Source organism: Podarcis filfolensis (assembly GCF_964270895.1).
Source record: "Podarcis filfolensis genome assembly, chromosome: 6".
Classification (NCBI taxonomy): domain Eukaryota; kingdom Metazoa; phylum Chordata; class Lepidosauria; order Squamata; family Lacertidae; genus Podarcis; species Podarcis filfolensis.
Window position 1 is genome coordinate 48,708,362 of NC_139609.1, and position 19,161 is coordinate 48,727,522.

Genomic DNA, 19,161 nt, shown 5'->3' on the forward strand with positions numbered 1-19,161 from the left:
AAGGTGAAAGTGGCCAAGGAAGGTCGACGCGCAAGATCTCGGACTCCGTTTCACTTCAGTTCCTGGGCTCATGTGAATGGCTGGCGATGAGGCATATCATAAAAGTTCGCGTTTCCAAAACAAACAACAGGGCAGGCGGAAGGATCTCTGATCAGGTGCCAGGGAATTGACACTAGTAGTAATATAGTGGCCTTAAACTAGGGATAGGGGACCTGCGGCCTTCCAAACCTTGCTGGCCTGGATCACAACTTCCATCATCCCTGATCATTAGCTATACCAGCCTTGGCTGATGGGAGTTTGGCGACCCCCAGGTTCTCTAAGGCAGTGGTTCTCAACCTTGGGTCCCCAGATGTTTTTGGCCTACAACTCCCATGAGCCCTAGCTCACAGGACCAGTGGTCAGGGATGATGGGAGTTGTAGTCCCAAAACATCTGGGGACCCAAGGTTGAGAAAGGCTGCTCTAAGGCATTTAAACATGTTCTCTGTTGCTGAGTTGTGCTCTTTAGATGTCACTGTTCTTTGGAGGTGCCCAATTATCTAGTGGTAACTCTGCTTGGTACAGTCTTAACACTTTCACCTCTGTATCTTCTCTCCCAGAAGGACCTAACACTGTTTCTCAGATCTGTCTTGTCTGTCTCCCTCATCATTAATGTTGTATGATGATCTGGAGTCATATTGCTTCTTAGACTTACCAGTGTTGATGAACATTGTTAAGCAACACTACAGTACAAGGATCTGTGAACACAAATGCACTTACCCACATGGGATTAAGAAGCCAAGTGGCTTCTGGAAACTTCTGCTTGGCCTGATGACAAGTTTTGCTGTGGAGGTTTTTGCTTGTACTTCTGCCAATCTTGGGGTCTCCCCGAGCCTGCTAATACTTCCTTCTTGCACATATATGTTTGTGATGGGATGTTGAGCTGCTTGTGCGTAAAGTTCCTAATCCCTCAGTGTTTGGCTAAGTCCACAAACCACTGTCTGTAACGGAGCGCCATAAGCATGGCTCCGTCAGTCGCTGGCAGAATCCGACAGTGGGCGTTTACGGAATTTCTTCCAGCATAACAGCTCCTTAACGGAAACACATCTTCTGGACTCTCTACGTGACAATTTCCGGCGAGGAGTGGGTGTCCCTAATGGAGGTCCTGAAACCTCCTCGCTGTTCTCGCTGGAATTGTCTCTGAGCCACTCTTCTGACTCGCCTTCCCTTGGAGCTCTTTCTCGCCCCCTGCTGGTTCCCTCCTCCGCTGATAAGTCTCTCTCAACCTCTGGGAGCCCCTCCACCACCTGTTCTTCCGATGACAGTTCCCTGACAATGTTGCACCTTTGGTTACATAAGGACTGGATCTCTGAGAACTGTGTTTGCTGTTGGTGTATATATATCATGACTGAGCTGTGGATTCTCCAGTAATATGAGAAATAAGGCACAGACAAAGCAGCCTTTGGCAACACCTTCCCACATTTTTATCTATTGGTCCCATGTGGTGCTGTGGTTAGGGTAATTTTTTATCTCCAAGCAAAGAGCACAATGTATCCAAGGAGGTGGTCCAAAGTTTTTATCAGCCAAGCACAGGGAGTGGCATTTATCGGTTAGGACAGGAAAATACCACATATTTTATGGATGTAGAACTAGTAGCAGATGTACTAACCCAACTTCTTAATCATTCCCCTTGGCTGTGAATACGGGGGCTACATGAGGGCAGTGGACTTGTGGGGAAACTGAATGCATATTTCTGTTTTTTAATTCATTTCTGCATGCATAATAGCTGCCTTGACCCAAGGGTTTGGTGCATTTGTCTAGCTCCCATGAACTATACGGGTTGTTGCAATGCTCTCTGTACTGTATTTAATTTAATTAGGAGTTCTAATGCCAGTTACTTGTTGGATGTCTATGCTCAAAATAGACCAGAGGGGTTTTTGCTGCCCCACCACTTGGGCGTCCAAGAGCCCTGCTCCGCGGGGCTGGTTCTGCCCTCTCTCCACCGCCCCAGACAAGCGGCGGCGCGTGTGTTGTGCGCCTCCCTTCCTAACTTTTCCGGGAGACGTGCTACAGCGCACATTACGGTAATGCCGGTCCTGCCCCGGCCACGCCCAGCGGGAGCCGTGGGTGGATCCCACAGGCCACCAATCGGGGGAGCTGGGGAAGGAACCCGGAAGTGGGGAGGAAGAGGCGTGTTGTTCTCCCTGCCAGGACTCGGGGAGTAGGGCGGCCGCAGCAGCGCGGGCGGGATGGAGAAAAACGGGCCGGTCGTGTGAGTGGAAGCGAGAGAGCAGGCATTGTGCGGTCGCGGGTTCGTGGGGTGGGACAAGGGTTCCGCGCAGGGGATGAGGGACATTTGCCTCTTGTTCCCTTGGCCGGGCTGCTGGGTCTTCAGCTGCTGCAGGGAAGCAGCACCTCAGCCGCTGACGCCCTTTCTGACATGCAGGTCCACCCGTGCAGTACTTGGGGTTGAGCTCGTGTTGCCGGTGCAGGCAGGGCTGACACGGTGCCGAGTTGTTTGCTTTGCGCCGAATGTCGGTTCCGCTGAGCACCAGTAGGCAAAGTTTGGGTTAAGAAGCGTTTCCACCTTATTTTGCACTGCTTTTATCCATTAGACATTAAGACGCAGCGCTACAGAGTATGAGAAAAAACGAGAGGCTCCTTTTTCTCTTTCCACCTTCTGGCCCGCATTTGAGATGGTTCTGCGTGCTGTAAGCAGACATTGCTTGCTGCAGTGAGATTCTTTCACCTGGGTTGCTCTACTTCAGCTTCTACGATGGTATTCCTCTCATTGTGGCTAGCGTGAAAGCACTTTGCAAGCCATTTTATTAAGCCTGGCATTACTACACATGTTTACTTGAAACGTAGGCCCCAGTGGGCTTGATGGATTCTACTTCTGAAGTAATATACATACAGTAATATACATACAGTTGTGTTTGCACATGTGGCCATGGCAAACCAGGCTTTTTGAACACTGTGCAAGGGCTAAGCCCAAATCTAGCTCTGATCCAAATGACACAGCATAAAGCAAGGGTTCCCAAACTGTGGTCTGTCAACCACCAGCGGTCCATAAACTTCATTCAGGTGGTCCACAGCATGTCTGTTAAATAAAATTAGAAATAGTCCCCCAAAGGACTAATATAAATATAGAATGTAGAACCTGTAGTTGTAACTAGCTAAGAGGAGAATAACTGTTCCTGTCTCGCACTGATAATTTATTGCATGATAGTTCCATGGACTGGACTGATGTTTGTGTGTCTTTTTCCCTCTGGTTTTCTTCGGATTGTAATGCAGTAGTTTGTTTGAGAAGTAAAACAGTCTGTACCCCTCTTGCAGCAAAGAATACTGCAACATGGTAGTGAGAAAGGAAATGGTCTGTAAATATTTTTTCCAAGTTTTAGTTAGTGAGTGCCACTTCCCCGGTCGTCAATTTAATATTTGAAAGGGGGAGGAGGGGGAGAATCTTCTTTCACCTGGGAGTCACATTATATTGGATAGTTTTTGATAAATGGTCAAACAGACCTCTTAATCCAGGCCTTTGGATGAGTGGCTGTTTTCTGTTCCCTGATAAGTCTCACAGAATTCCCTGAACTGAAGAATGATACCTTCCTCCGAGCAGCACATGGAGAAGAGACAGAATACACCCCTGTTTGGTGCATGAGGCAAGCGGGAAGGTACCTCCCAGGTAAGTGACTGAGGTGTTTGGGACAAAGATGTTTGGATCTTGTCTTCTTGTCCTTGGGGCTGGGATGGCCTGCTGGTTGGCCCTGAGTTCTGAGAGAGGAGTATGATTACCTAAAAATGAGTAGGAGGGAGAGGGAAAGAAGCTCTCAAGACCAGAGCCTTTGGAGGATTCTGAAAGCAAGAATCCAGCTATTAGTATCTGCCCACAAAATGGATCTGGGAGAAACTTCAGCTCTGAAAAGCATTGACAGATAGTGTCCTGTGCCTGGATTATTTTCCTTGCAACACCTCTGTGATTGACATAATTAGCCTTTATCCATTTCCGAGGGCCGGTTCCTCTAGTCCACAGATGGAGGAAATCTATGGCCCTCCAGATGTTGCTGGAATCTGACCTCCCATCAGTACCACCCAGAATGTTCAGTGGAACATTAGGGAAATTGGAATCCAACAACATCTGGAAGCTCCTAGGTTCCCCACATCTCTCCTCTAGGTTAAGTTGCATTCCTTTTGAGAGGCATCTCCCTGCCACTCAATTTTCTTTTTTTCTTTTTCTTTTTTTGCAGAGTTCCGAGAGACGCGAGCAGCTCAGGATTTCTTTGCTACCTGTCGATCACCAGAGAAGTGTTGTGAACTGACTCTGCAGGTGTGTTGTGAACTGACTCTGCAAGTGTGCAAGGTTCCAGGAGGGAGATTTCTCTCCCCCCGCCCCATTCACAATTGAAGGTTATTCCTGTTCTGCAGACTGTGGCAGGAGCTGAATATACCCCAGAGTATAAACTGTGACATTTGCTCCCACAAGATGGTCACCAGCATAGTTTTACAAGAGGCTCCTCAGACTCACCATCTCATCTGCCTTTCCCTAACCAATTTCATTTGTCTCTTCCATCTAAATAGCAGTTATTGATTTGGGTTTTAATATCCTCCTTGCTGCATTTGCTATTCAGTTGCATGGGCAATTTATATATTTAGGTCAGGGGTGGAGAACCTCAGATCCAGGGACCAAATGTGGCCTTATCTGTCCCTGGGGACTGTCTCTGCTTCACACCCTTCTTTTTGTCTGGCTGGAATGTGTCATGAGCTCTGATAATGCTTCTTGCTTGCCTGGGTGGAGGAGAGAGAGGGGTGTGTAGAAACTAGCACATTGTGCAAAGGGAAAACTTACATTTGTTGCTTTTCCCTCTTTTCCCTCTGCCTTGTGACTCCTGGAACATTCCCCTGGAGGGAATGTGGCTCTCAGGCTAAAAAAACACCACCACCCCAGTTTTTAGAAGTATTGCAGACTTCTTCATTAGATGTATCTAAACATTATTCAGGAAATAATTTGGTATGTTGTTCTACACTGTTCCTTGAATATAAAAACAAAATTATCCATGGGTGGAATTCAAGATAGTGAGAAGTAGGCTGTTCACAAGTGGAACGAGGTCTGCTTGCACAATGGGACTTTCCTCTAGCTCCTGTCCACATGCTCTCTAAACCTGATCTGGACTGTTTCCCCAATTTTCCAGAGCAGGTTTTGAGGAGAGCAGGGGAGGGAAAGTGCTCATTTTACTCATGCAACAACTTAGCTGAATTCCACTCCATTTCGCGATGAATGTGTTGTCTCCAGAAGGCACAAATGAAAATGCATCTGTTAGCTTGAAATATGAAAGAGGGATTGTGATAAAATATGAAAGATAGGTATATAAGTAATAAGTTATTGCCACAAATGTAAAATTACTAACAGAACATTATAATTTTGATAAATGCATTTTGTGTTTCTTTCAATACAATATAAATATTTTAAAAAGAAATACGGAAGAAAGGGCTCACTAGCTAAAACATGCAATGGTACCTTGGTTCCCAAATGACTTAGTTGTCGAACAAATTGGCTCCTGAACACTTCAAACCCGGAAGTAAGTTTTTTGGAAGCTGAACGTCTGACATGGCTTCCGCGGCTTCCGCTTGAGTGCAGGAAGCTCCTGTAGCCAATCAGAAGCCGCGCCTTGGTTTTCGAATGGTTTTGGGAGTCAAGCAGACTTCCGGAACAGATTCAGTTTGAGAACCAAGATACCACTGTACTTCAGAAAGTCTTGGCCACTCTACTAATAGGAAACTGATATTTCCACTGTGACTGTTACGCTTTCCCTTGCACAGACAGTGCTTGGCTGAGCAATAATGTCTCTGTTGGGTGTTCCATGTAGCAGGAAGGGTAGCAGAGTGTGTGCATGAAGCCTCTGCTCCAGTGTCACTACACGTTGGCTCTATTCTGAAGGCATGCATTTGAACTTGCTTAAAACATCCATAACTGGAACCCTGATAAGGCAGAGGTTCTGACTGCAGGGAGGCTTCTCAGTGCATTCCTCTGAATAAGAACGTAAAGAAGAGTCACGCTGGGTCATGCCAATGGCACATCTAGTCTTGCATCCTGTTCTCACGATGGCCAACCAGATGTCTGTGGGAAACCCGTGAGCGGGACATGAGCTCAAGAGCACTCTTCCCTCCTGCAGCTCCCTTTTCAGAAGCATTGCTGCTTTCGACCATGGAGGCAGAATGTAGCCCATAGATCTTCATGCTCAGCTTCCAAAGATCTGAAGCTTCCACATGGGGATGGGGAGGTTGGAGTGGGGGCTAACATGCAAGGACCCCCCCCCCCTATTTTGAATGCCTGGGAGTGGACTATTGATACATGTGCATCAGATTGCCTAATTCAAAATGGAAGCATTTGATCGGACTCGGTGTGCTTTCAAATGCATAAAGGCACATCATACGCTCCAGCTATGTCCTGAAAGACAGATGATGCACAATTGTTTTCTAAGACCCGTTTCCTTCTCAAATAACATACATCTGTGCAGCGTGCTTTCCCTTTGTTCTTTTATAATGTGTCTACTTCTTGGACCTCCTCCCTTTTTTCTGCTTTTGGCACTTTCATGGGTCTCTGATTTCCCTCCCCCCCCCCCATGTTCTTTTTCGCAACATCATTACAAACATTTCTATTAAGTCTATTTTAGTAACATTCATTAACAACCCGCGCCCCCGCTGCACAGCACTGCCTTTCTCTTAAAAAATCTTATTAATGGCTTAACGTTTGTTCCTTTTTCTTCAGTTGTAAAAGAAACCCCAAAATTCTATGTGCAGCTGACTGCTTGAGGAATTCTTCCACCTCTTTTTTTAAAAAATAAATAAATAAAAAGACTGCATTTATGCAGTGCTTCCTTCTGTTTTGCCTCACTTCGTTATACAACCTGTCAATATGTTTTTCAGTGTTCATTGTCCCTCTGACAGCACACCTGTAAACGTTACTGTATTTTTTTTTTAATGTTCATAACTCTCTTGGTCTCTCTCTCCCTCTCCCTCTCTCCCTCTCTCTCTCTCCCTCTCTCTCTCTCTCTCTCTCTCTCTCACACACACACACACACATACACACACACACACACTCTTTCTCTTTTTCTACACATTCTAATCTCATTCTGTTTTGGACTGTTTTAGCTTTTGAGTCAACTTGAACAGATTATCTTTTTGGTTCTTATTATCTTTGTAGTCTTTTCCTGCCATTTTTTTTTTAAATCACAGCTTTATTTTTGCAATTTTGAATACTAGACTCCTTTTCTTTTAAAAACATTGTAATAGAATTTCCAAGAACTGTGGGGATTGTGGACTGAGAACACATTCTTTGAACTCCAAACCCCTCCCCCCCCCGGCCCAATATCCTGCCTTAAGCCTTGTCTATCCTGAAGGGAAGCAAGCGGCAAGCAAGTTCTATTTTATATGCATAGCCACTGTCTGCCCTTTTTGGGGTGGGTGGGTGTAGAGAGACGTTCCACAAACCAACATTGTCCTGCGTATTGGTGTAGTCTGTGTATCAGTGCAGTTTTCCTACATATCTGTACTTAAAATGGACTCTGGGAAAGACAGGAATGGGTTCCTGGATAACCTCCAGCATACGGGAACCTATTTATGCCTTTCCCCATGTTGCATGCTGTGCTCCACATACAGCACACCCACTTTACCTTTACAGGAAGTGATACTTCCTCACTGTCTGAATCTGAATATTTTGGTAATAGTATAGTGGTGGTATATCAGGGGAGATGTGGACTCAAAGGACCAAGAAGGCCAGGCTGCGGGAAGATCATCTTGTGCAGTACACAGGAGGACTGTATCATTGTCTGCTGAAAATCTAGGCTGCAGGGTTCGGGCTGCCTATTGGAATGTCTGCAACACCACTGCCTGGCATTCTCTTTTGTGAAGGAGGGGCTGTAGCACATGGTTAGAGCACGTGCCTTGCACACAGACGGTCCCAGGTTCAATCCCCAACATCTCCAGGTAGGACTGGACTCCTACCTGACCCCTGGAGAAGAGTTTCCAGTTAGTATAGATAGCACTGAGCTAGATGGACTAGTGGTCTGATTCAGTATCCTGTGTTCTGATTCAGCATCCTAAGGCAGCATCCTATGTTCTGGTGTTCATACACTACGTCTGTAGTGCACTAGCTTTTGGGCCTTAGCAGAAATCTTGCCCTCCTTCCCCCTTCTGAGTTTTCAGGCTTACTGCCTTTGTATTTTCAAATATTTCCTCTCTCCTATGAGAGGGTGGTTCTCTTTCTAGTTTAAAAAGGGGGCAGAGCACCCTCTACAAGGTCTGTGTGTTCTTCTTCCTTTCAGCCTCTACGGCGCTTTCCTCTTGATGCTGCCATCATCTTCTCGGACATCTTGGTGGTGCCCCAGGTAAGAGATGCTGGACGTGGGGAGGGGCGGTGGGGGGCAGCTGTACCACTTATAGAAAGAAATTCCTTAACATCCTGCTGCTTTCCTAGGCGCTAGGCATGGAGGTGGTGATGGTGCCTGGCAAGGGACCCACCTTCCCGGAGCCACTGAAGGAAGTCGAGGACCTGCTGAAACTCCGCCAGAAAGTGGATGTGGCAGCGGAGCTTGGCTACGTCTTCCAGGCCATCACGTTGACCCGACACAAATTGGAAGGGAAGGTGCCCTTGATCGGCTTCTCTGGCGCCCCGGTAAGTACAGTTCTTTGGAAATGGGCGTCTCCCAAAGAAACTGTGTGTCAGTCCCTAAAAATGCTGGTGGGCGCTGGGAAATGTTGGGATGTGCTGGCCATCTGTGCCGCTGCATGAGGCCAGGTGGATTCTGGGTACCGTGGATTTGTAGCTGCAGCATTTGACAACCTCTGCAGAGGAGAGTGTGTCATGGGGGGTGTCACTTACAGGCTGGCGTAGTTCATGGTCTCTCCTAGTAAGGCCGCTGGGTCCCTGACTCCCTGCCTTAGCTTGCTGCTGCTCAAACATTGACTTCATAGAATGATATTTGTGGAACTAACTGATGGGTGGCAGGTGGCTGAGAGAGGCGGCTTTTCTATGCCTTCCTTTCCAGCATTTTCTGCTGGGCAGGGAAGACACACTGGAAAGGGTGTGCCAAGTATCTGCTTAAGATATTGCTTAAAATAAGTGTGTTGCATTTCATTTAGGTGAACATTAAAAATTGTCATGCATTTGACTGATTACAGTTGGCCAAAAGTCAACTTAAGAGTGGAAGCATCAAAGCTTGGGCGTGTAAGTTTTGGGGCAGGAGAGGCAATGCATGACATCTTTAGAAGTGAATGATATCAATTAAGGCAAATACAGCTTCTGGTTTTTAGGAACCCAGAGGGGTTAAGGCCTGGTTCTGAACTGAACAAGTAACCTGATATGTTGTGAACTGCCCTGAAATACGCAGGTGAAGGCCAGTATGTAAATTCGATAAATGATAATAGTAAATAAAATAAGAAGAAGAACAGAGCTGCCTCACAGTTTCTGGAAGAACCACTTGCCTTACAGAAGCTGGCTTGGGCATGGTGAGGCATTGGAACAAGTGCTTTTGAATTCACGCCTGCTTTCACTTTCTGCTTATTGTCTGCTTCCTAGTGGACACTGATGTCCTATATGATTGAAGGTGGCGGCTCCAACACAATGGCCAAAGCCAAGGCCTGGCTCTACCGGCACCCTGAGGCCAGTCACCGTCTACTCACGTTGTTGACTGATGTAATTGTGGATTACCTGGTGGGGCAGGTGGCTGCAGGCGCTCAGGTGAGTGGAAGAAGAAAGTGGCATCATCCTGCTTGAGAAGAGCTGTAGACTCCTGGGCAGCTCCTGCCCACAAGCTTTCAGGCATAGCTGTAAGTTGGACAAATTTGCTCATTTTCCAAGGCACTTTTGAGATACCCTTCGTCTTCTACAGCCACGACCCTTAAGACAAATGAGATCTGGGGAAAAAGCTTACTTCAGGAAGGTAAAGGGTGCCGGCAAGAAATCAGTAGTGCCATGCTGCTAATCATAATCTTATCATGTAACCTTTTATTACAGAATCCAATCACTTTGTTTTTAGGAATAGGCTTTTAGCCCTCGTGGTTGCAAATAAAAGAAAAGGAAAACAGCTTTCCTCCTTTGGCAAAATTGCTGCCTGATGGCACTCTGCATAACACAGCAAACTTCTCCTCCTCCCCAAGATCATGCCAGCTGGCTCCCTGGTCTTATTCATTCAGCTCTAAGGTGACACTGGGCTATGCATGTGATTGGGGAGCATGGCAGGGTTCCCCATCATGGGGACAAGCACTGTGCACCAGATGCTCCCTCTTGCATCATGTGGAATGCATGGGAGGTGGGGTCAGCTGGTGCGATTCCTACCTCCCTCACACATTCACATAACTTACGGATGGAACATGAGAAGAAGTAGCCTTCCAGCTGATTTCCTTAGCTTGTGACAACCTCCTAGAGCACAACCTTTTAGATGAAGGTGATGAGAATAAGGTCTGTAAATTAACACTCTGATCTTATTCATATGTACTCAGAACTAAGCCCCACTGGCATTCTTCCGCCCCCGTGTGATTTCCTTCCAAATAGGGGGTTTAGGATGGCAGCCTAAGGCGGTTTAATTATAGCATTGGTTCCAGTTGAAGAATTCGAGATTGTTTACTGGAATCGCTTGCCTTGTGTCAGGAGAGATTGGATTAGGGGGGGGGAAATGCATTGTTCTGTGTCAGGCATGGGCAAACTTTTTGGTGCCAAGGGCAACCTTTCCTTGGGGTGTGGGTGAGTGGAGGAGGCCCACTTGTGTGCTATGGGGAAGGAACAGTCATTTCTGATATTTGTAGAAGAGTTGCACTTAAGAGGGAGAGATGTCAGCCAAGAGGGATGCTGATTCCTTGGTGCTGTCTCTCTTGGCAGGCTCTACAGCTTTTTGAGTCCCACGCAGGGCACCTGGGACCAGAGCAGTTTGCAGAGTTTGCCCTCCCCTCCATCCGTTGCATTGCCAAGCGAGTGAAGAGCAAGCTACGGGAAGATGACCTGCCTCTGGTGCCCATGGTAAGAGACAGATCTCTTGGGTTCCTTGTGGGATTCATAGGATCAGCAGATCTTGGAGCTGGAAGGACTGTTGGTGTTTTCTGTTCATCCTAAAAAGAGATATCACCCATGGTGATATTGAAGCAGCAGCCATGGAAGGCCACTCCATCTGTCCATACCGAGGGTAGGACAGAAGGCCTTTGGGAGCTGCCTTCCAGAAGAGATATAGATGGGCAATAGTGGTGTATGTGTGGGCATCTCCTCTAGTGTGCCTTGTGCACAATTAAATGCAGAGGACCATGATGCCACAAGGCTGAAAGGAAATTCTTGTAGAGTCAGAAAGAGAGCAGAGGATAAGGTGAGAGCAGGACTGGGTATCCTTCTCTTAAGTCAGGCTCCTACTGTAAGAATTGGGGAGCAGGAACATTCTACCCCCCTAAAAAAAATGTTTTCCCCAACTCATACTGATTGGTTGAGGTGGGCTACGAACTTTCCTAAATCCTGGAGAAGTTTGGCTTTTGGTATCTATTTACTAGTACTGTACACACTCATGTGCTGGAGGTTACTCCTTAACACACTCAGTACTCAGTTTGATAATCTGGGACATCCCTACCTCTGCACTGGGAAGGAGTATAGCTGTGATAAAGCTCAGGATATGCACGTGGGAGGTGCCAGATTCAAATTCTGGCATCTTCCATTGAAAGGACAAGGTAGCAGGTTTCCAAGTCCTAAACGGCCTCTGCCCAGTATACCTGAAGGAGCGTCTCTACCTCCATTGTTCAGCCCGGACACTGAGATTCAGCACCGAGGGTCTTCTGGTGGTTCCAACACTGCTAGAAGTGAAGTTACAGGGAACCAGGCAGAGAGGGCCTTCTCCGTAGCTGCACCCATCCTGTGGAATGCCCTCCCATCAGATGTCAAGGAGATGAGATATAACCTTTAGAAGGCACCTGAAGGCAGCCCTGTATAGCAGAGCTTTCCTAACTGTGTTGCGACACATTAAGTGTGTCAGCTGCAGTGTGTAGGTTTGCCGTGCAAACACTACCCACACTCCTCCCAGGGCTGGAAAGGGGTTTAGTTTAACCTCCAGTTTGCTAGTAAAGCTGAATTACTGTGTCACAAAATGATTCATGTCTAAAAAGCGTGTCACCAACATGAAAAGTCTGGAAAGCTCTGCTGTACTGTATAGGGAAGCTTTTTAAGGTTTAAGGTTTTATTATGTTTTTATGTTAGAAGTCACCCAGAGTGGTTGGGGCAACTCAGCCAGATGGGCAAGGTATAATAATAATAGGAAGGAAGGAAGGAAGGAAGGAAGGAAGGAAGGAAGGAAGGAAGGAAGGAAGGAAATCTGAGACCCTGGAGAGGTGTTGCCAGTCAGGGAATATGGTGCAAACTAGGTCTGACCTGGCTCATGAGGCAACTTCTCAAGTTCCTGTGAGATAGCAGGAACAGAGCAGTATTGACCGGAAGTGAAGGAATCTGCAGAAGGAACTTCCTGTGCTCCTAGGTTATATACCAAGCTGTTGACTGCTTGGAGGGAATCTGCCCCACACAACCTCCCTCAAAATCACCTGCATTCCAATCCAATTCTTGAATGGCAGGAAGGGCGGTGATGGAAGATATTCCAGACTGGAGGTATCTCTTGGTCTGTCTGCTGCCTGTCCCCATTCCGTTTTCTGTCTTTCCTTTTAGCTTGGGGCTGATGTGTCTGTGTTAAGGAGACCCCCCCCCCTTTTAAAATAAAAGCAAAGTACAAAGTTGTAGTAGTCCTGTTTCACCACTAGAAGGCAGCCAAGTAATAAAGCAATGCCAACTGGGCAAGCCAGAGCGGTCAAGGACCTGCCTGCAAAGATCTGCTTGCGTATAGAAACTTCTCTGTTGTCCTGTCCCCCCCTTTCCCATTGTGCACCAAGAGAAGCTCTTCTTGTTTGTGGATGTGAACATCTTACAATGGAAGAGACATGTTGTATTCCAGATTCTGCTGGACACCTAACTCGCAGGAGCACTAGTACCAGCCAGAGATGACGGCAATGGTGGCCAAACTGCATCTGGAGGGCCAGAGGTTCCCCATTCTTGCTTTGGTGCTAAGCACGCAGCCCTGCCCACCACGTTGTCCTGTTTTTCTGTCTCCTCTCTCAGATCATCTTTGCCAAGGATGCGCATTATGCCCTAGAGGATTTGGCACAATGTGGCTACGAAGTGATTGGCCTGGACTGGACCATCTCCCCCCAGGCTGCTCGGTGAGAAATTGACTGGCCTTCCGTAGGGACTGTTAGGAGGGTTGGTAGGATTTCTAAAGTGCTTTCCCCAATATTAGAATCCTTTCGTTTCCCATAAATTTTGCTTCATACGGTATTGTGGATACAACAACTACTGGCTAAGTGGAATGGACTGGGGATATAAGAGGAAATAAGAGGAGCCAGCAGTTTATAGGTGCAGGGAGCTCCTTCATTGGATTGCCACTATGAAGAACCAAACCCTGCTCACGTGCAGCAGTTGGGAAACGGAGAGCTGATTGTTTCATGTGGTCAGTGGAACAAAGTAAATTTCACTCTACTGTTTCAGGAAGCAGGGCTAGAAGGAATGGGTGGAAACCACAAGGAAGCAGAATTTTGGCTAAATCTTGTTAGAAATATCCTAATGGGAAGAGCTGGGCAGTGAGCTCTTATTCACTAGAGGCTTCCAACTCCAATATTTTATGACTTTGCAACATAAGTACAACCTGGATAAGTTTAATTAGGTACAACCTTCTACCTAGGGCTAGCCAGATACATCAGAATTAGACCCAAGAGGCACCTGGGACACAGGTGTCAAGTAGATGTAGGCAACCATCATTAGCTCTTACGGCTTCCAACCATTGCTCTTCCTGTTTTAAAACCATCTGATTTCGTAAGTATCTCACATTCTTGTGATGATGAGGAGCTACATCTTGCTCTGGTGCTTACAAGTATCCCCCCTCAACCTCCAGAGCAGGTACTGATGTTTTATTTTGTTCTGTTGCAGTCAGCGGATCGGGAAAGACATTACTTTACAAGGGAATTTGGATCCATGTGCCCTCTATGCACCAAAGGTAAAGAGGCAGGTGTCACAAGCCCCCTAGACAAATGTCAGGGAACCTTTCTTAGGGCTAAGGTCACGTTACTTCAGTGGGAAGCTGTTGGTGGGGGACACACATTTCAGTAATGGGTGAGGTTGGACCCAACACACAACGCCACAGGATGCTCCTAGTTAGCAAACAATGGTTGTAAGGAGTGTCTGCACTGAGTCTGTCAAATACGCTCTCTCCCCCCCTCTTCCAATACACTATAAGTTAGCCTAGGTTGGTTGCTTCAACTGTCTTGCCCTGCTGATTCTTCTTCACTTTTGTCAGGAGAAGATTGGGGAGCTGGTGAAGAAGATGGTGGAAGGCTTTGGCTCCAAGCACTACATTGCCAACCTGGGTCATGGCCTGTATCCTGACATGAGCCCGGAGCACGTGGGGGCCTTTGTGGATGCTGTACATAGGCACTCTCGCCATCTCAAGAAATGTTCCTGAAGACTTGGGGAGCCGGATGGAAAATGGACAAAGCATCAAAGAGACTGCAGCAAGAGAGGATCATGTTTGCGAGTGCTGGAGAGCCAGTCACTAGGACTGATAGAAAGAACAAGGATGTGGGTTTGTAATAGCGCACTATTAAAATGCTTTCCACATTTTAATGGCACAATGCTTGGGATGCTGGGTGGGTTGTAGAGGGGGAGAGAATGTATGTGTCTTGGGCACTTCTGAAGCACCCAATGCTTTTGATCCTGGCTTTATCCCTACACACTACAAAGCTTATCTGAGAAAGGGGTGGATCCTTTTACTGACCTTTTCTTGCCCCTTCCAACCAGTGGCTAGGTGTGGCCTTTCTCTGTCCTCCACAGCAGAGTAAGTTTTTTGCCATTTAACAATAGAAGGTGGGTTAGGGTACCTTGTATCACCCAATTACTCAGTTTGGGGCCCCCTTTAGCAATAGCCACGTGTCTCTACGAAGCGATGGCCATGCTCCATACCGCAAAGTGAAGTATTTACAACAGTTTCCCATCTGGATTAACAATCCAGCACATGGTGTTTAGTTAAATGATTGAATCTTCCTCTGCTTTGGTGCTGCTGTTCTGGCTTAGTCAAGGTCTGCATATGCACAACCCACTCAGGAAGGATGAGCGACCATGTGCTTGCTGCTGAACAGGCAACCCAGGAATAAGTGGAAAAGACTCTTGTGATGTTTAATTCTCAATATGAACATGCTGTGCTGCACTGCACCTCCCTCACTGCTGTTCATTATCCAGCAACAGCTAAGCAGGTTCCTCCAGTAAAGAAATCCAGCCTTCCTTTTCCTATATCTCTGCTTCCATAGTGGTGACTGTGTCTGCTTCAGCATTCAGCCTGGTTGCATCTGACAGTTATCAGCTGCATGTCATGATAAGGAAACATGTTTATAGAAGACACAAGCAGCACCAGCCCCCTCAGAAAGTCTGTTACTTGTGTGTGATATGTAAACACACCAGTGGACGCTTTTCTTAGAACTGGAATAGCATGGGAGGAACTGTGGTGGTTAAGGCAATGATCACGTTGTTAACAGGTATGCTACAGTGGGAAGGGGATGCTACAGTGTTGAGGCTGCAGCTAGTAAATGTGGCATCAGCAGCTAAGAGAGGAGCAGGGCTCTTGCAGAGACCTGTTAGGTTTTTCTCTACACTGCTGTTTAGGTCTAACATAACACCATCACCTCCAGCAGTTCAGATAAAAGAACAAAACCAAAGGCGGCATCATCAGCTAGCAAAAAATAAAGCTCAAGCCTTAAAATTGAAAGGATGAGAGTCTGACTCTTCAGTCATATATGGAAAGCAAGTGCCAATAACATTGCTTTCCCTGCCTGCCGAACCACCCTCGGGGATGGCCTAGTTTTACCTCCTTTGAGAAGGAATTCCTCCAAAGTGCTGCCACACACAAAAATCTTCTGTTGGCAGGACGTATAGCAGGGCCTCCAAAGAGGATTTCAACCTACAGCCGTGTTCCGATTGCGGATGGGGGAGAGAGAGAGAGAGAGAGAGAGGTTTTTTCAGGTTTCATTGCCCTAAGCCACGATCATCACAGATGTTACGCCAGTATATCCCACTGTACATCAAAGATCCATACTCGCTTTATAGGATTGTTTCTGCACAAGTATATTCCATCTGAGGCAGGGGGTATTGACATATAAATATTTGCTGGTGAAGTAACTGGAGACTCAGTACAGGAAGAGGCAAAAGCCACATGTGGTTCTTTCCAGACCAAAAGGATGCAAGGCTGGTGGTTTAGAAGGTTGCATTCACTCCCATCCCTCCCATCTCAACAACTGCCTTTGAACTGCTGTCTTTTTATTCCCTTTTAATTGGCATTGCTGACAACAGAAAGGGCTGGAGTGATACAGAAGTGGTATGAACATCTTCCTTCTTTTTTATTAAACATTGGGTCAAGAGGTTGTACACAAAATAAAATAAGTCAGACGTGAAGAATGATACTTCTATGGCAACAAATACTGGGGTGAGCTGGGTTTCCCTGGCCCAGTTTTCTCAGAGTATTGTGAAAAACAAAACGGGAGTCAGACAGTAGGTAATTTTAATCCACATTTTCTAAGCTACCCTTCAGCCCGACCCCTGCCCCACCCCACCCCATTCCCTCCCTGCCCCTTTTAAAACTAGGACACACTGGAACAGGGGAACACAAAGACAAGTGGAAGAGCCGTGTTGCTCCTGCTTCCAACCCCCCAACTTTATTTTTCATTGGAAGAAGTTAAAAAATTAAGATGAACCACTTAAGCAGTGGTGGGAGGTGGAGCAGCAAGAAATGGGACCAGGAAGGCTGTCCTCCAGAGGGCACCAGACCCTGCAGGTGCCATCAAAGGCAACGGTTTAGAAATGGAGTTGAAAATAAAAGACACACATAAGCAAGAGAAAAATGTGTTCCCTGCTCCCCATCTGCCAAAGGAAAGACACATCTTCCCATGCGCATATAGCATGCAGCTCTTGCACGCATCTATCCATAGGCATGTGGAGGAAGGCCAAAAAAATCGGTTATTTACACTATGGGCTCAACTGTTTCACAGCCAACAATCTGGCTTCCTGGGGTCTTTGTATTCCATAATTGGAACCACAGCATAAACCAGCAGAGGCAGGGCGAGTGCTGTGGCTAGCAGCCCGTGGGCCAAGTCCACGCACCCTGATGGCGGGCTTTGCCATTTCCACCTTTGTCTCCTCTCTTCCAAGGCTGTTGTGTCGCGGTGGTTCTGCATGAACTCTTGGTCCATCCTCTCTACTCATCAGACACCACCCACCAGCCCCTCTTCACCAACAGTGCTGGCAGGGCGGGGAACCTGAGAAATGTTCATCTTTTCTCATGTTTGGATATGCTTAACGAAACCAAAACCAAAATCCCCAGCCCACAACACATTTCAAGTATCCCCCAAACAAAAAGAGAATAATTATAAATAATTAGAACTTTACAATTTAATAATCGACACATATACTATCGTATTTACAGTATCATAAATGCTTCTGTTACTTTTAGTAAAGCAATCCCTGAGAACAGTTAACGTTAGGTTTTTTTTCAGTTAAGGATCTTCACAAAAAAGAAAACGGTGAAATGTGCCCGTCTTGGCAGGCTGCACCTCTTACAAGGCCACCAGCCAAGAGCCAAGGTGGCAACGCAAGAGGCTGAGCGACGCATTACCATGCCTCCTTCGAGGTGGTTTGCTTTTCAGCCTCCATCCGCCATGCCCTTTGGGAAAGAGGTATTCAATTTTTCCTGGTTAGCTTTTGGTATTGCCGAGGTGTTTGCGAGTGGGTGGGAAGCAAACCCTTCCTGCCGTGCTGCTTTTGGTTTACGTTCCTCAAAAAAATAATAATCCAGGAATCCTCTCTGGATGGAAAACATAGTCCGTCTGGCCCAGTAGGCATGATTCCACCAACAGGGATCAGGGTTCCTTCCTTCTTTCCTTCTTTTTTCTTTTAACTAATGCAGAAGCTCATCCAAACCGCTCTCTCACTAGCAACATGAGCTTCTTCTTGCCCTTGTATATCTGCTTGAGGTTGTCTATGAATTGCGCAAACTGAATGTGGCCATCCTGAGCCAGAAGGAAAGTCTCCCGAGCTTTGCTCAGAAACTCTATGAACTCCCCGTAGTGCCGCGGGCTGATGTGGGTGAGCCGAGAGTGCGTCGTGTTGATGTAAGCGCTTATCGTCGCGTCCAGCAGTTGGCGCAAAGGCGCTTTGTCTGTGGACATCAGTTTCCCAGAGTTCCTGCGGCCGGGAATCCCTGCAAGGCCCGGGGCTGTCATGGTGCAGCGGCGCAGGATGTCGGACAGCACCGTGGCACAATGCACGCTCTTCACCACCAGTGGAATGATGGCCGCCAGCTCATTCTTGCCCAGAGAGTGGCTTAGCGCACATGCCCAAAGCACGTCGTTGATGGCCGGGTGCGTGTCCTGGTTATAGGCAAGGTTGAGGTGGGTCATGGCGAGAGATGCCAGCTTGAATGCCCGCAGAGGGTACCCACGGTGCTCCATGTACCGTGCAATGGTGAAGAGCTGCGAGTAAGTCATGCCTGTGGAAGCAGCATCTATCACAATTTGGTAGGCAGTCTCAAAGGCGATGTGGTCTTTCTCGCAGAGCGTCAGGGCGGAGAGAGCGCAGTTCTGGGGATCCTTCATGGCGCACTGCAGGGCCAGTGTGCGGGCACAGCTGGCCAGTTCTTCTCGCTGCGGGTAGTCCAGGCTGAGGCGCAGGATTGTTGTGTGGGACATCACCGTTGCTGCTACTATGCTGGTGGCTTCAGTCGGGGTGAAGAGGGTGTACCAGCTCTGCAGGATGCTGACTAAGGCCCGTACACCTGCAAGAAGGGAGCACAAGCTTTTCAACCAATAGTAAAGTGGCAAGCATGATGTTGGAGCACTTGAGTATGTGGCAGTGGCAAAAAAAAGAGCCGAGTGAAACTGTGCTCATAAATATTATGGTCACTGGGCTCTGCAGTGATACAAAAGTGCAGGCTAAATCAGCCACACCCTAACCTCTTAGTCTGTATCCTAGAAGCTGGACATCACTGCTAAATTTGGCAAGGCTCACAATAAAGGGCTGTGCCAGTAACCAAAACTGCTATGATCACAGGAAGCTTAGCGTCTGGCTTAACGTTATAGGT

General features: G+C 47.2%; 2 protein-coding genes across 7 annotated transcripts in view; one reads left to right on the top strand and one right to left on the bottom strand.

Moving 5' to 3' along the window:
• The first annotated feature begins 36 nt into the window (after nt 1-36).
• Nucleotides 37-14,663, top strand: UROD (uroporphyrinogen decarboxylase). Of its 3 annotated transcripts, none has more exons than XM_083619947.1 (10): nt 37-155; nt 3,550-3,662; nt 4,225-4,304; nt 8,299-8,361; nt 8,451-8,648; nt 9,552-9,713; nt 10,851-10,988; nt 13,107-13,207; nt 13,971-14,037; nt 14,338-14,663. In XM_083619947.1, the coding sequence occupies exons 2-10, from the start codon at nt 3,635-3,637 to the stop codon at nt 14,500-14,502; spliced, it is 1,002 nt and encodes a 333-aa protein (XP_083476073.1). In that variant the 5' UTR covers nt 37-155; nt 3,550-3,634; the 3' UTR covers nt 14,503-14,663. The 3 variants fall into 3 exon arrangements, with proteins under 3 accessions (XP_083476073.1, XP_083476074.1, XP_083476072.1); XM_083619948.1 differs by lacking the exon at nt 37-155 and adding an exon at nt 1,387-2,792 and having other exon boundaries at nt 2,846-3,662; XM_083619946.1 differs by lacking the exon at nt 37-155 and adding an exon at nt 2,118-2,249.
• A 1,739-nt stretch (nt 14,664-16,402) lies between these two features.
• Nucleotides 16,403-19,161, bottom strand: part of ZSWIM5 (zinc finger SWIM-type containing 5) — a 121,502-nt gene continuing 118,743 nt past the window's right edge. For all 4 annotated transcript variants that reach the window (XM_083619817.1, XM_083619819.1, XM_083619818.1 and 1 more), the window contains exon 14: nt 16,403-18,855. In XM_083619817.1, the coding sequence (XP_083475943.1) occupies nt 17,993-18,855 (863 nt within the window). In that variant the 3' untranslated portion in view covers nt 16,403-17,992. The remainder of the gene's footprint in view (nt 18,856-19,161) is intronic.

Coding starts and splice junctions, on each gene's coding strand:
- UROD (XM_083619946.1), top strand. CDS start 2,227: ATGGAGAAAAACGGGCCGGTCGT. Junction 3,663..4,224: donor AGCGGGAAGGTACCTCCCAG/GTAAGTGACTGA, acceptor CTTTTTTTGCAG/AGTTCCGAGAGACGCGAGCA. Junction 4,305..8,298: donor GTTGTGAACTGACTCTGCAG/GTGTGTTGTGAA, acceptor TCTTCCTTTCAG/CCTCTACGGCGCTTTCCTCT.